Source organism: Rattus norvegicus, chromosome 7 (genome assembly GCF_036323735.1).
Source record: "Rattus norvegicus strain BN/NHsdMcwi chromosome 7, GRCr8, whole genome shotgun sequence".
Classification (NCBI taxonomy): domain Eukaryota; kingdom Metazoa; phylum Chordata; class Mammalia; order Rodentia; family Muridae; genus Rattus; species Rattus norvegicus.
Window position 1 is genome coordinate 31,359,524 of NC_086025.1, and position 17,425 is coordinate 31,376,948.

Sequence of the window (17,425 nt, forward strand, 5' to 3'; positions counted from 1 at the left end):
ACCAGGTAACCCTTTCACCTGTGATAGAGAACAGTGGCCTGGGCCACCTGGGGGGCCTTCGTTCTCATCTTCCTGACCTCTGCTCAGACTTCCTAGATGGCCACCTATGTCTTCTCTGCTGTCTCTCCTGGTGCCCCCTAACAGCTTGCTGAATCTATACCCCAATCTTTCAATTAAAAAAAAAAGTGTTTCCAGTCCATGGAATCAAGCTGTGGGAAGCAGGTTCTGTCAGCCCGAGATCACCTGACCTGAAGTCCAACCATCTATATGAGACGCTTCCTACCTCTCGGTGACACTGTGTATTGGAGGCAAGGCCTTACATGCTAGGCAAGCACTTTCCAACTCATCTGCATAAGCAACCCAGCTGGCCTCAGTCTGTGATCCTCCTGCCTCAGCCTTCTGAGGAGCTGGCTTAACAGGCATGTACCACCACAAACTCTACAAGATGGGAGCACGGGAATGAACTCTAAATTGTCCTGCTAGTTCGTCTTCAGGGACCTGCAGTCTCGTTCATACTGGCTTCTTTACCCCAGGATACTCTGTCTGTCACACATGCTGGTGCAGAACGACATATTTCTTATTTGTGTGTATCTTACTCTGAATTCCTTCATCAGTGGGGTTTCTAAACCCTGTTTTCCTCAGCTCTTTAATTATTCCCCATTTCCTTGTAGTTCTCACACATAATTTTTACATAAATGTAACCATTCTGCTTATTTAGTCTATAAATAAACAATAAGCCCCTAAACATGGCCAAATGCTGTTCAAGGCACCAAATAGCCAATTAGCTAAACAGCTACAGTACTTGTCCTTTGAGAGTTTACAGACTGACAGACAGACATCCCAGTAGAGTCAAGCGGGAGGGTCACATGGCATCAAGAGATCGTCAAGAGATGACAGAAGCCTGAGCTGTAGTAGCACAGTGAAATAGAAAGAATCGGACCAATTCGAGGGACAGTCCAGAGGTCGGATGAACAGGATTGGAGGGAGGAATGTGAATGTGAGGATTCTGGTGAAGAGAATGATGGATGGAGGCACCAGGAGTAGTATATGCTGACACGGGACTTGCTGAAGGGGTAGGGTATCTCTCAAGGTCAAGATTCTTGTATGGCATCAAAAGGATATATCAAGATAGGCCTGAAGGTCAGAGGATCGATACCGGCTAGACACAAAAGAAATCTGATAAAAGAAAAAAAAAAGAAATCTGAATGTATGGATGATATATGAAGCCGTGGAAATGGATAAGTGGATAAGATTGTACAGACAAAGAGTAAAAAGAATGAGTCCAGGGTTGGGGATTTAGCTCAGTGGTAGAGCACTTGCCTAGCAAGTGCAAGGTCCTGGGTTCGGTCCCCAGCTCCGAAAAAAAGAAAAAGAAAAAAAAAAAAAAAAGAATGAGTTCAAACCGGGATGTATAGATGGTATATATGTAGATATGTAGATAAGTGGATATGCCCCATATGTATATGTGTATATATGTGCATATGTTGATATGTGTACATGTATACATGTAGATGTAGATATGTCCCATATGTATGAATATGTGTTATAATATATCATTTATTGTATATGATATATATATTTTTTTAGTTAACAAGATGTGATGCGACATAGGGAGAAGTGGAGAGGTTATGTGTTGGCTTGAATGAGAATGGCACCCTTAGGCTCATATATTTGAATACTTGTTACCAACTGGTAGGACATTTTGGGAGGGATTAGAAGGTATGGCCTTAGTAGAGGAGGTGTGTCACTGGGGGTGGGCTTTGAGGATTCAAAAGGCTTACAGCATTCCGAGTGTTCTCTCTCTGTCTACTTGCGGATTAACATGTGAACTGTAAGCCTTTACTCCACCATCAGGGAGAAAAGCTAAACCCCTGAAAACTCTAAGCCCAATTAAATGGTTTATTTACAAGTTGTCCTGGCCATGGCTTTTTGTCACAACAGTAGAAGAGTGACTAAGACAGGGTGTGTTATGCAAAGGACCGGAAGAGGGAGTCAGGACTGGACAGGTGATCAGGGGTCAACAGTGCTTGCTCCACAATCATAAGGACCAGAGTTTGGACTCCAGCACACACACAAAAGGCTGGGCATCCCTGCAAATGCCTATAACCTCAGCTGCAAGCCTAGTGGACCCACAGGATCATTTACTGGCTTCTAGCCTAAACCAAAAACCAATGTGAGTCCCAAGTTCAGGGAAAACCTGTCTCAAAAGAGACAGAAGAGCTAGAAGAGGAAACCTGCTGCCCTGTATAGGCCTCTGGGTATAGCCACATATAAGCAAGCAAATATTAATTGATTAATTAATCAATCAACTTTAAAAGACTACTGTCAATCATCCTAGTAGGACAAGGACTTTAGGATGGCTACATGGAGGTCAACGGTGACCTTGGCAAGAACAGGATCAGGGGAGCAGTGAGGGAGCAGCCCAGTGGGGCTAACCTGGAAATAGAAGCCAGTGTATTGTTTTAGGTAGAGTAGGAGGAGCTCAGAGTCAGGAAGCAAAGGGTGTGTGTGTGTGTGTGTGTGTGTCTGTGTGTGTGTGTGTGTCTGTGTCTGTGTCTGTGTGTCTGTATCTGTGTCTGTGTGTGTGTGTGTGTGTGAGAGAGAGAGGAGGGGAGTGAGGGAGAGGGAGAAGGAGAGAGACTGGCTGGCTGGCTGGCTGGCTGACTGACTGACTGACTGACTGACGCTGTGTTCCTGATGAATGCAGTTAAAAAGCTAAAGCTCTGGCTTCCCTAGTGATTTGAAGGACTTCAGATTTTTGAGCACTTGGTCCCCAGTTGGTAGCACTAGGTGGTACAACTTTGTTGCTCTCCGCCCCCCCCCCCGTGTGTGTGTGTGTGTGTGTGTGTGTGTGTGTGTGTGTGTCACACTTACAGTTCAAGATGAGCTTCCAGCTTCCCATCCCTGTCCTACCGTCTGTCCCCTTGCCACCACCCCACCATCATGGACTTACTCGCGTCCCTCTGAAACCATAAGCCCAAGCGCTAATGCTCCCTTCTCTAGGTTGCCATGGTCCTGGTGTTTCATCACAGCAACAGAGAAGTAACTAAGAAAGCTTCCTAAACCCAGTCTGAGAATCCTTACTCAGTATGAGATCCGTGACTCTTTCTTGAGCAGAGCTGAACGAAGAGGAAAGGGTAGCACTCTGGGTCAGGTGGGATGCAGGGATGGTTGGGGAATGAATTGGACCGCAATCAACACAGGGCCAGAGAACCCACTGCTGCAGAACATTACATCACATTGACACGCAAGGGCCTTATTTTACTTAACTTTCTCTTTATTGCCAAACAGGTTTCTAATGCTATAAATGTGGCCACAGTGGAGGTTTGCGCATAGGGCTTTCTTCTTTCAAGTTGCTCCCTTGGATTCTATGCCTGGAATTAGCGATTTAAACAAACTGAATATATTTATTACTTTTGAGACATACTGCCAAATTGCTTTCCGAAAGGGCTTGTGCTAATTGGCATCAGCAACACCGGGTGCTAGCATAACTTCTTATCGCCTTAATTTGTATTTATTCCATAACTAGCAAGGTTGAACGTATTTCCAAATTTACAGCTACTTTCCCACATCCGTTCTTTGAGAACGAGTGCCTTTGACCACTGGCTTTTTGGTGTCTTAATCTTTTCCTTTTCCCCTCTAGCTTTCTTGTCTTGAAAGATTTTAGCTACGGCAAATACTTTGCAGAAGTATATGCTTTATTAATTCATGTTCCTTCTTATATAGTTATTTTTTTTTGGCCAGTGTTGGGGGTTAAGCCATACGCTAGGCGACCCCTCTAGCTCTAGCCCAAAACTGTTTTGTAAAGTACGCTGATTGTGTAAATACTCTTCTTTTGTCATTTTTATACTTCAGAGCTAAAAAAAATCATACTTTCAAACTATGTAATGTATGTAATTTCTTGTGACTTTTATGTAAATTACTTATCTAAGATTTTCTTTATATATTTTAAAAGATTTTACTGTTCTATTTACTTGTATGTAAGAGAGTATATGCCCCCCCTCTGTGTGCATGTGTGTGTGTGCATGTGTGTGCGTGTGTGTGCGTGCGTGCATGTGTGTGTGTGTGTGTGTGTGTGTGTGTGTGTGTAGTTGCCCATGGGCATCAGATCTGGAGTTACAGGTGGTTGTGAGCCCCTCGCCTAGGAGTTGAGCTTTGGTCCTCTGGAAGAATAGCAAGTGCTCTCAACAGCTGAGCCCTCTCACCAACCCTGAATTAGGAACTTTTCCATTTAACCCAAATTATGAAGTGAATGTTTCCAGAGTTTGTAAGTTACTGCTTTTTAATAAAATTCTTCTAGTGCTTATTTTATCTTTAAAACATCTGATCTTTAAAATCCTTATACTCGCCAATGAGCTGTATTTTAGGAACCATCTCGCTATTTAAAAATCAAGGCAAATTAATCACCGTTGCCATCTATTGAACACTATGTACACAAGGTACAAACATACAAAGTATTTGTGTAATAATGTATCTGTTTACAATTAAATGGCATTGACCATGCCTAAAGAAACTTTAATATGCATGTATGTATGTATGTATGTATGTATGTATAAGATATTCTAAATCAGCTCATATTATTCCAGTAAATACAGTATTAATTTAAAGAAAACTCCTACTTATTTAAAAAATCTAATAAAATAAGTTGTAGAAGTAACTTTTCCTAAGAAACATGGGTTGTTTATGGATATGCATAGATGTTTTTCCTGTTTCCCAAAGAGATTCTCCTACATATTTACACTTAGGTTTTGATTGAGAATGTTCCAGAATGACAAATTATAAATATGTTCAATAGACCACTCACTGTTCCGTTACCTTCTTATAATCAGGGGGGAAAAATGGCTGAGACAAACTGTTGCAGAGCCCAAAAACATTCTGTTTTTAGTAGTTGTCTCCAAAAAGTTTTTTTTGTTGTTGTTTAGTAAAAGTGATTGGGTTTATTTTTGTTGTTATTTGTTTTTTGTTAAGACAGAGTTCTCTGTGTAGCCTTGCGTGTCCTGGAACTCCCTCTGTAGACCAGGCTGCATCAAACTTAGAAGTCTGCCTGCCTCTGTTTCCCAAGTGCTGGGATTAAAGGCGTCTGCCACTACTGCCCAGCTTAAAAGTGACTTTTAAATACAGAAAGTACATGTTGCTTCTAGAGTTTGTCCCTGAATACTTCTATTGCTTTTATAAGTGGAATTGTTTTTCCAATGACTGGAAGTTGAACGGTTGTTGACCTGACACATGGTATGATTGTTTATATCTGAGAATTGATTGAACATCTGTACTTAGATTTATTTATTTGTGAAGTTTTTGATATTTTTAAATTTGGAGAATGCTAGGGAGCATTTGCTCTCTCAACCAACTCACATCCTGGAATTCTCCAGCAGCTTTTCAATTGAATATATTTAGAATATATGCATCAATTTAAGACTAGCAAACAGTGACGTCATTCTATATTTCATTCCAAATTATTTATATTACTTGCTTTTTAAGATTTATTTATTTTTAAAAATATATATAAGTACACTGTAGCTCTCTTCAGACACACCAGAAGAGGGCATCGGATCCCATTACAGATGGTTGTGAGCCACCGTGTGGTTGCTGGGAATTGAACTCAGGTCCTCTGGTAGAGCAGTCAGTGCTCTTAACCACTGAGCCAGCTCTCCAGTTCCCAACTCCTTGCTTCTCGTATGATTGGACAAGAGACACGGTTGACACAATCAGCGCTGGCAGAATTTCTTTCATTTCTGATGTGTGGAAGAGTCTCTTTACCTCCTCTCCTATAGGAACCAGATTGCTTTGTGGGAAAAAATGTTTTCAACTCCTATATCTGTCATATTTTTATTGGTAAATGATTTTCACTTAGCACTAACTCTCTTTGTGTTCCTTGCCGTGTTCTTATTAACTGCATGTGTAATGCAATGGGACATGTCTACATGATGACCCAGTTTCCAGGTTTACTGGCCTTCCTTCCCCATTACACTTGACATTCAACTGGGAAAGCCACACTTGCAGCCATGTGTGAATGCCCCCATACTAGTCTCCATGCTCGTAATGGCTCATCTTGGACGTCAACCCGACTGCATCTGGAACCAACTACAACCCAAGCATCTGGGTACAGCTGTGAGGATTTTCTTGCTTGGGTTTGAGATCTGAAGACCTACTGTAAATTTAAGCCACATCTGGTGGCAGCCCATATAAAAGGACATTGAAGAAGGAAGCTTTTGCTTTTCGCCTGCTTAGACTCACCCTTGCTGGCAAGTTCATCTATCCTGTTAGTGAAGCATTCCTTTGCTGTTATTAGAGCCTTCTTTCTAGGCTAAATAACAGAAGCTCTCTAGAACATCCCTGGGACTCTAGTGTCAGACTGGGACTGTGAAGGTATGCGGTCTCATGTACTGAACAACTACTAGATCCCTGGCCTTATGGTTAGGAGACATCGATTTTTGGACTACTCAGACTAGAGTCCATAAACCATCCATATATATATATACATATATATATGTGTGTGTGTGTGTGTGTGTGTGTGTATGTGTATGTGTATATATGTGTATATGTATATATGTATATGTATATATGTGTATATGTATATATATGTATATATGTATACATGTATACATGTATGTATATATATGTGTGCATGTGTGTATATATGTGTGTGCGTGTGTGTGTATATTTCATTATACACACATCTCCCTCTCTCCCTCCCTCTCTCCCTACCTCCCTCCCTCTCTCCCTCTAAATTATGCTTCTTTAGAGAACCCTGACTAAGACAATGCTAACATAATCTCCCGAAGACAGATGCACACCAACAGGAAATTTCTGTTCAGTAGCAGACTACACTCCTTCTTCTTTTTGCTCAACAAAAACCTCAGAGAAATCCATCCTAGACTAACAGGTGCTTCTCTAATTAATTCTTTTAATTATGAATCCCTCGGTGAAGATGAAGACATCCTATTCTCTGGTTGTTTGGGGTAAAGAAATAGTGCTTCTTATGAGCCAAGGTTCTGTAATATATTTCTCTATACCTGCAAAGGTACTAGAATGTTGCCAGTCATATGATGGACAGCTAGCAAATACTCTTTGACCTTACCTAATAGATTGCATTGGGGACAACTACAGACCGCCACCATCTCTTTAGGTAGAGAGTGCTTGCCTCTGGCATGCTTAAAGGTCCAGGTTCAACCCCTCGGTTGGAGAGGGATGAGTCCAGAGATAGTTTTAAAGAATAGCTGAAGTGAAATTAGCCAATTAGTGGGCTTGTGAGGTGGCTCAGCCAGTAAAGATTCCTGTGGCCAAGCCTGATAACCTGAGTTGGACGCACACAGTAGAAGAAGAGAGCCCACTCCACTAATCCTCTGACCATATACATGCCATGACATGCACAAGCACACATGAAATGGTAGCGTGTAAATTTAAAAATTAACTCAATGCTTATCTCTAATTTGTGGACAGTGATGTAATGGCTGTCTGGGAAGACTCTGCTAGGGCCAGCGGTAAGCCACAGTGGGGACTCAGGGTGGGGCCGAAAGAACTAGTGGTTGTCTGTGTGCAAGATTTTTGGCTGTATGTTGTTTGAGACAGGGTCTTACTATGGAGTCCTAGCTGGCCTGAAATTGATTATGGGAGCCAGGCTGGTCTCTCAAACTTACAGGGATCCTCTGCCCTTGCCTCTTGAGTGCTGGGATTACAGATGTGATCTACTATTCCTGAGTGGGTGTGCGTTCTGAAATGTTCGGATGACATGTAAATGGTGATGTGGTTATATCACCCCTAGATAGGTAAGCTATTACATGAACAGCACTTAAACAAGCTGTGTTTTTTTCTTACTATGAGGGTATAATATACTAGAAGGGTATAGTATCACCCTTTACAAGTCTTTGGATGACAAAGAAAAAACTGCCCTGCAAAATCTTAACCAAGTATAAGGAGCCTGAGGATATAAAATGTCTTAATGCTTTCGGCCTAACACTTATCACCAAAGCCAGCTGTTTCTTCAGACCAAAAAGAAAAGAACTTGACTATACCCGAGTACGGATGGCTGAACTTCACTTACCCTGATTCTGACCCCCTGACACGGAGCTGGCAGGAGTTTGGATTTTTGGAGCTCACCCTCGCTCCAGAGAGTGATGGCAGGAAGCGACAATAGCAAGTAACTCTCAATCCGTGAGTTCTGATCGGTCACGACTTGAAAGCTTGGTTCTTTTATTATTTATCACTCATTAAATGCCCTGGCTTCCCTTTATTAAATGTTAAATCATCTTAAGTGGCGTGCTTCTTGCTATTTGAAATGGCAAAGTGAGAAGAGAAAGTGGCCCATTTCCTTGTTAATGTGGCATTCACACAGAACACAGTGAGTGCAGCCGACAGGTCAACTGGTTGCTGACGGGGACTCTGTACGATTACTCATAACACAAGAGCCATGATTAGGGAGGAAATGTCTCCTTACAGCATCATGGAGGGAATTCTATTCCCCTCAAGGCAGCAGGGAATGTTCTGCTCCAATATGCTCTCATACCACAAGAGCTCTCCAAGGGACGGGCTCATATTTGGTTCACGCTACTGCTTGACCCCTGCACCACCCACCAGTCATTCGAAGACTGAGCACAGTGGTGTGTAGACTGGCTGACCAAAATGAAGTCCCACCGAGATCCACAGCGCAGGAATCCGTTCAACCGCAAGTCCGAGCTTACTTTTCCTCTATTTTAAAAATCAAGCTGAATTTCTTCTACCTTAAAAAATCTTCTCTTTGAGTTCAACCACTGAAGGTCATCTTTATCTAGCAAGATGGCAAACTGTGAGGGCGGGCTGTACCACACACGGCCTGGTTATTACCGCATCCTTGGCACTTTGCAGATAGACAACATCTGGCAGGCCCCCACCGTGCACCAACAGAGTGGAGTCCTGTCACCAGGCCTATTTCATTGTGAAAAGGTTTCCTTTATACCCAGAAGGCAGCTGTAACGTAGCATAAAGACAATATCACAAAGACAAAGAAGCGTTTCCTCTTACCCTCTCTCGGAGGCTTCGAATTATCTGAATTTTCGGGCATTTCTTAGGTCCTGATGAAATATCCAGCCAGTTTTCAAAGCTCCCAGCATGTGTGCAATCCCCTTGAAAAGTGCACCTATGAAACAAAACAAAACAAACAAAACTCACCAATTGATAAATTGGGATGTACACACACACACACACACACACACACACACACACACACACACAAATTACAACTTTCTCATGATCAGTAGTACAAAACACTTTGTATGGTAGGCTATCCATTTTGAATGAGAAAAGGGATATGATATTAAAATCATGAAAAGCAACAAAGAAATAACAGAGGGGTGTGTGTGTGTATGTGTGTATGTGTATGTGTGTGAGTGTGAGTGTGTGTGTGTAAGCATGTGTATGTGTGTGTGAGTGTGTATGCGTGTGAGTGTGTGTATGTGTGTGTGAGTGGGTGTGTGTATGTGTGTGAGTGTGTGAGTGTGTGTATGTGTGTGTATGTGTGTGAGTGTGAGTGTGTGTATGTGTGTGTGAGTGTGTGTGTATGTGTGTGAGTGTGAGTGTGAGTATGTGTGTGTGAGTGGGTGTGTGTATGTGTGTGTAAGTGTATGTGTGTATATGTGTGTGTGTGTGAGTGTGTGTATGTGTGTGTGTGTGAGTGTGAGTGTGTGTATGTGCGTGTGAGTGTGTGTGTATGTGTGTGTGAGTGTGTGTGTATGTGTGTGTAAGTGTATATGTGTATATGTGTGTATGTGTGTGTGTGAAAGTGTGTGTATGTGTGTGTGAGTGTGTGTGTATGTGTGTGTGAGTGTGTGTATGTGTGTGTAAGTGTATGTGTGTATATGTGTGTGTATGTGTGTGAGTGTGTGTGAAAGTGTGTGTATGTGTGTGAGTGTGTGTGCATGTGTGTGAGTGTGTGTGTGTGTGAGTGTGTGTGTGTGTGTGTGTGTGTGTGTATTTAAGAACCAAGGACAAATGTTGAAAACATGCTGAACTTCAACCTCTATGTTATCTCCCAAGATGACCTCATCGGATAGTTCCAAAGGAAGCACAGTCCCTCATGAATTCTAAAATAAAGAGTCCCTGTGGAGAAATGCCTCTCAAGACCAGGCCAGAATATACATTTTAGGTTTGCAATACCAAGCTATTGAGTGACATTCATTTTTGTGCTAAAAAGAAATAATAATGCTACCATTTTGAGCTTTGCAACATGACGATTAAATGAAAATATTTCAAGGGCAGAGTCTGCCCAAGACTATGATAAGAAATTCTGTAACCATCTGCTCCTGAACATTTATTTAGACAGATACCAAATTATATCAAAAGATACGAGCAAAACATTTTGCAAGGCCACTCTCCCAGGTCAGCCAGCTCAGGAGATGCCCCAAATAAATCTTAAGTTGTAGCCAGGGCCGTGTACTTTGATGAATAGATGCTCTCAAACTGCAGTCACTGGTTGTCTCATGCATCGGTCACTCCAGGTCACTTTAACTTGCCAGATGGGCCACCAACCCAATGAGGGGAGTGAACACCAAGTGCCACATTATCTTCAAATGACCTAGCACCACGCAGACAGTAGCCTGAGAAACTACAGTCCTTCCAGGCAAAGATTAGAATGAAGGTCAGCCTGAGAGAACAACTTTTGACTTTTAAAAGAAAACTAAGAACTCCTAGTCCAGGAGATTCCAACACATTTAAATGGTGACGGCAATCACTGAGGGGCAGCCCTGTTATAAATGGGCCCAAAGGATATACTGTCTTCAAAAGATTTCTTCTTCCTCTTCTTTTTTCTTTTCATTATTTATTTCACCTTATATCCTGATGACAGCCCTCCTCTTCTCCCAGTCCAACCTTCCCACCCCTCCCCCTCCCCTTCCTTCCCTTCCCCCTTTCCCCTTGCCTCACCACCCCCACCCCCCATGGGTATCAGCCCAGCCTGGCACATCAAGTTGCAGCAGGTCTAGGTGCATTCTCTCCCACTGAGGCCAGACAAGGCATCCCTGGAAGGGGAAAGGGACCCAAAGGCAGGGAACAGGGTCAGAGACAGTCCCTGCTCCAATTGTTACGGGACCCACATGAAGACCAAGCTACACATCTGCTGCATATGTAGAGGGAGCCTAAGTCCAGCCCACGCATGCTCTTTGGTTGGTGGTTCAGTCCCTGGGAGCCCCCATGGGCCCAGGTTAGTTGACTCTGTAGGTATGATGTAGTGTCCTTGACCCCCTACAGCTCCCTTAATCCCCCCTCCCTCCAAGACTCCCTGAGCTCTGCCTAAAGTTTGGCTGTGGGTCCCTGCATCTGTTTCCATCAGCTGCTGTGTGAAGACTCTCAGAGGACAGTTATGCTAGACTCCTGTCTGCAGGCACAGTGGAGTGTCATTAATAACGTCAGGAGTTAGTTTTTGCCCATGGGATGAGTCAAGTTGGGCCACCAATTGGCTGGCCATTCCCCCCAGTCTCTGCTCCATCGTTATCCCCGGACATCTTATAATCAAGACAAATTTTTGGGTTGAAGGTTTTGTGGGTGGGTCGGTGTCCCCCCTCGACTGGAAGTCCCGCCTGTCTTCTTTCTCTTATTTTTAACAATTTAGGTCTCACGGCTTCTCTTTGAGTTCTGTGCTCATTTGGATATGACAAATATAGAATAGGAAGTTGGTAAGTTTCTCTAACACCCATTCCCAAGTCCTCTTAGCTTGTCACCCACCAGGAAACTGGGCTCCCCAGGAGTGTATATGTGTCCCGACTCCTCCCACATCTGTGTTAGCCCTTCTCCAATTTCATAACCAAAGGAGTTTTCATTAGCGATTCTCCGAGGCCATAAATCTATCTGACCCATGATGGCTCACTCGTCCGTCACGGACATTAAGTTCAAATTAAACCTCTCTCAATGTCAGAGGGAGTTTGCCAGCATGGCGGCTCAGGCGCAGGGAGAGACAGGGCTGGTGCCTTATTTGTATCTGAAAAAGATCATTACTATCAGAAACTCCCTGCCTCTCCTGGGCCCTTTGGTTTGTATCAAGGCACTTCCTCTGCCTAGAAGAAAGAAGGGGAGAAAAATTAAGCCAATTCCACAGTGACTGAAGTACAGATACATTTGCAGGCTCTTAATGCTGACTGGGAGTCAAGGCCTAAGGCTGCCAAAGAAGCAAGTGTAAAATATTTCATACAAATAGTGCTACAATTTGCCAATTTGTAGGCAGAAAAACCAGTCATGCCACGGAGTTATCACTCCCTTTCTGAACTATAGCATTTCTTGTCGGAACCACACATTTTGGTATTTAATCATATGCTGCCTCGAATTACAACTTAACTGTTTCACATGGCCGTGCCATTTCTCCCCGAGAAAAGCACTAAGCCCCTAGAAGGGAGGGAGAGTATCTTGATGTTTCTTTAGCAAATCCCTCAGCGTCTGCCAGCACGAGATGCAAATACTACGGTTTCGATAAATATTTTTGAATGAATGGATGAAATATGAAATCTCTATAGGTCTTTTCTGCTGGTGAATTTTCTTTCGAGAGCTGTGATTTATGATTGACTCTTCTTTCCCGAAACCAGACTGATTTTCACATAAACCAAAAGTTTGGAGCTGAAGATCAAATTAGGAGTTAAGGTTAGTTTATTATTATTATTATTTTTGAAAAGGAAAATGAAGCAACAGACTGTTTATTTTCTCTCCCCCTAGAAACAATATCTAACTGGGCTGCACATCTAAACATAAATCCTTTGTTTGTATAAGAAAGTAAATTCTGAATTTTTTTTAAACTCTCATTCCTTGCCCTTCTCCAGTTTAAAAAAAAATAAAAAAGCAAACCACAACACCAAGTATGTATAACCAGATGGTCAAACAACAACAGTATCTTATTCTCAAATATTGCAGATTGTAAAATCTCGACAGCACATTACCCACACATTCTCATTTCTCAAGGAGGGGGAGCAGAGCTTAACGCTCCCACATCTTAGTAAACAAAACTGGGGGGTGGGTGGGTTGAGAAGATTTCTTTTGAAAAATTATCCATATTCTTATGGACCCATTAAGGAAATGGCCAAATGGATAAATCCTCAGGCCATCCCCTGAATGACATGAGAATGTCATTGTCAGACATGGCGATTAATGAACTACTCCACCACTCTTGATGGGCGGGCTCTCCCTCCCACATTTCTGCCTCCATCCCCCATAGGGTCCCATGGAGAACAAGGTGGCCTCTAAATCACAGTGTAGGAGGCCAAAGATGGCCTCCTTCTGCCTCCATCTCCCAAGTGATAGGACTGCAAGCAAGCTCCCTACTAGGCTGCATTCCTAGATCTGACTTCCTTTCCATTTCGTCAGGCCATTTTGGATAGGAGAGAAATAGGAGTCATCTCAGCCTGAGTGTGTCCTGGAGAAAATGTCAGGGGTGTATATGTATTCTTTGCTTATGCTGGTACATGTGCTTCTCCTCTTCCACAGATCCATGCAGCTTTTGTAGAAGACTCAGACCCATATGTTTACAAAGAATAGAGATGTATTTCTTAAGAAGCTGGGATAGCCACAAGTGAGTGCTTGACTCTGATGAAGTGCCTCTGGCTGTGTCATTCCCTGGGAGAAGAGGCTGTCGGAAAAGACATTGAATTCACTGTTCCCAGCTTTTTCCTTTCAGGGGCTGTAAGCATGAGGTGGAGCTCTCTTGATCTAAGTGCATCCTATTAGAGCTCACCTCACCCCTCAAAGCTGACCCACCAGGGTGTACATTTCCAACATGCTTTTGAGAAGGACATACTCAAGCCAAAGCATGCCACATCTGGTCCTAACATGTCATGTCCCTCTCACATGAAAACCAGGTTAGAAAATTCATTCCACCTCAATGGCCCCAAAAGATGTAGCTGGCTCAGTCCCAACTCAAAATCTAGACTCTCACCTAAAGTGGTTATGAGTAAGACCCTGGGTATAATACATCCAGAGGCAAGTCATCTCCAGCTGTGAGATGTTGAATGTAAATACAGTGTGTGCTCCCAAGATACAAGGATAAGACAGACAGATAGACACTCTCTTTCCACAAGAAAAACTAAGTACACAGAAACGTGTAACTGGTCCCAGGTAAGTCTACAGCCCAGCAAGGCAGAGAACATGTACTCTTCAGGCTACAGAACCATCTCCTTTAAGTCCACACACCACATCCTGGCACAGGGTCACCAAGCACCCAGGCTGTTCTGCCTGAAGTTAGGATGGGCTCAGCCCACTTAGTAGCTGTCCTAAGTTAGGTCTTCTTGTACCTGTAGCTGGAAGGGTTTGGTGTTGGTATAATTCTGATGTCTCAGAAGCTGCCCCATTACCATGAGCTTCTAGACATGGCTACAGTAAAGACTCTCTACATATACTCCCTTTGTCCCTGTACCTAGTTTCTGCATGGACTCCCAGGCTGCCTGTGACAGCCTTTTGATTTTAGATGGAAGCCATCATAGGCTCCTAGCCTATGAACTATACATAGCTATAAAACTAGTGCCAAGCACATACTACCAGGGTCTACCACATGGACCCTCCGGAATGTCAATCCAGGCTGTGTCTAGGCCTGCAGGGGCCATAGCGTGGATGGCTAAGGGGCACTGAGTCAGAACACAAGGAGCAAAGTCCCAAAGTGGCCTGGCAAATGAATGCTGGGGACCTTAGGGAACCTCTCTGGAAGCTTTACCCTAAGGGTCCAACCTACCCTGAAGAAAGTCTTTGAGGTCATTCTCCTGTTATTCTTGATGACTAGAACCTGGTTGCCTTCTTTATATGGTAATCTCTAGTAAGTGGTCCTTGGTCACGCCCATAATTCCACATTCTAAAAATGCCTCTTTGTTCTTTACATGGCCAGCTGAGAATTTTTCCAAAATTTTCTCCCTGCTTCCCTTTTAACTACGAACACTGTATTTAAATTATTTTATTCTATTTTCAATAAAAGGTAATCACACAGCTTATTTAATATTTAGCTTAGAAATTCTTCTACCAGAACCCCCGAATCTGTATTTCACAGAGTCCTAGGTCATGGGTACAGTTCCACCAACCTCTTTGCAACTGTTACCTGGTGTTTTAGTTTGGGTTTTATTGATGTGAAGAGACACCATGACCAAGGCAACTCTTATGAAGGACATTTAACTGGGGCTGGCTTACAGGTTCAGAGGTTTAGTCTACTATCACCATAGCAGGAAGCATGGCACCATGGTAGAAAGACATGGTGCTGGAGAAGGGCCTAAGAGTTCGGCATCTTGATCTGAAGGCAACCAGGAAAGACTGGCATCCTCAGGCAGCTAGGCGGAAGTTCTCATCACAATGGGTAGAGCCTGGGCATAGAAGGAGCCCTCCAAAACCCACCCACACAGTGACACACTTCCTCCAACAAGGCCACACCTCCTAATAGTACCACTCCCTATGGGCCAAGCATATTCAACCCAGCACACAAACGGAGTGTGGTGGTTTGAATGAGAAATGTCCCACATAGGCCCATGTATTTGAGTACTTGGTCCTCAGTTGGTGGCACTGTTTGGGAAGGCTATTTAGGAGGTGGAGCTTGTTGCAGGAAGTATGCAATAAGGGGAATGATCTGAGTTTGTTAGCCCTTCCTCCTTCTCTGTGCAGATGAAATGTCACCAGGTCATACATTCCCAGCCTGGACTGACTCTATCCCTCTGGGACCATAAGCTAAACTACTGATTCTCAAGTTGCTTTTGGTCCAGCATTTTAGCACAGCCACACAAAATGAACTGACACCAATGGCCTCTATTCCCAGTGCCAAACCTTTGTTCTTCACTCTTACCGGAGACCCTGACAGAAGGACTTCACCTTCCATATTTCTGCACATATTCCCATCACATCTGCAACTCTAGGAGGTCTCCACATTACTGATCTCTGCACCCACATCAGAATCAGCCTTAATGGGTTGGAGGGATGGCTGAGCAGCTAAGAGCAGTGGCTGGACTTGCAGAGCGTTTGGGCTCAGTTCAAGCACCGACACTAGGTGGCTCGAATTTGCCCATAACTCCAGTTTCTAGGCCTCCAACTCTGTCTTCTGGCCTCTGTGGGCACCAGATATGCACATGGCACACTTACTTACATACATGCAGGCTCCAGCATATTTGTAAAATAAAAAATAAATATTTTTTTAAAGGAATCAGCACATTGCAATGGGTTTTTCCCATCCCGACGCCCCAGACTCTTACGACTTCTACCCACAACCAGTTCCCAGCCAGGCTCACACTGTCAGGTATTGATTATATTATCAGCCTTACGAGTCAGTACCAATTATGAGGCTAAGTCCATTTTGTATAATTATAACAGGATACCAGAGACTGAGTAATTTGTGAAGAACAGAATTTTTTTTCTTATAGTTTTACAAATCAATGGCTGAAGGACCCAGACCTGGCAAGGGTGTTTTAGATGCATCACCCTATGGTGGAAGGGTAAGAAAAAGTCAAGGGTGAGAAACAACTCAGAGCCTCAAGCCTGTCTGGAGACAACAGAGCCCTCATTCATAAACATCTCGCTACAGGCCCCCCCCAGCAGGCCCCCCCAGCAGGCCCCACCCCCAGCAGGCCCCACCCCAACAGGCCCCACCCCCAGCAGGCCCCACCCCCAGCAGGCCCCACCCCCAGCAGGCCCCACCTCCCAACTCCATGTACAACACAGGTTTTGCAGGCGACATATTTAAATCACAATCGGATCGATCTGAAAACCCTAAGATCTCAGTCGCTATCTGTGATGGTTGGCTTTAATGGCAACTTGTCACAAATTAAAATCACCTGAGTAAAAAGCCTCACCAGAAGACTTCCTGGTTGCCTTTGACTGATCTGAGAGGAACCACCCCAAAGGTGGGCAGCACCTCCTGGTAGCAGCCCAAATTAAAAAGGCTATTTTGCTCACTTGGTCCTCCCCCTTGCCACTTAATTAATTCACCTGCCTCTGCCGCCGCTGATTCCTTCATTGACATAAGAGCCTGAGCCAGCATTTCCAGGCTGTTCTTGTTGACTGGGGACTAGCGGCTCTCCAGAAACGCTTTTTGGCACCAGATAAAGACTGTTGGCGTACCCAGCCTTGTAGACTTGGTAACTACTGGGTTCTCAGCTTCCCTGCTGTGAGACTGTCATTGTGGGATTACTCTAACTGCTGAGGCAAGTACCAGGTTCTTAGGTATGAGATAGTGGTTGTACTATTTCAACATACATACACACACACACACACACACACACGCATATGTGTGTGTTTTGGTTCCTCTAGAAAACCCTAATACAATGTTATTTTATTTTGTTCCTATTCCTAGTTAGATTTCATGCCTACATGATAAAGTCAATAAATAGATACAGATCTACTTGAAAATTAGAACATAAAACTGTCCAAGTACAAAGAAAAAATTTCCTGAGGTGGGGGGGGAGTTAATTTAAATAACAAAAAATATCTCTCCTTAGGTGAAAAATTCTTTATGTGG

At 43.6% G+C, this 17,425-nt stretch overlaps 1 protein-coding gene across 7 annotated transcripts in view; it reads right to left on the minus strand.

The window, feature by feature from the left end:
- The window catches only part of Plxnc1 (plexin C1), a 153,846-nt gene that overhangs the window by 82,546 nt on the left and 53,875 nt on the right, over nt 1–17,425 (minus strand). For all 7 annotated transcript variants that reach the window (XR_005486861.2, NM_001426988.1, XM_039080100.2 and 4 more), the window contains one exon: nt 8,998–9,112. Coding sequence is in view for 4 of the 7 variants with exons in the window: in NM_001426988.1 (NP_001413917.1) it covers nt 8,998–9,112 (115 nt within the window). In the remaining 3 variants the exon portion in view is untranslated. The remainder of the gene's footprint in view (nt 1–8,997; nt 9,113–17,425) is intronic.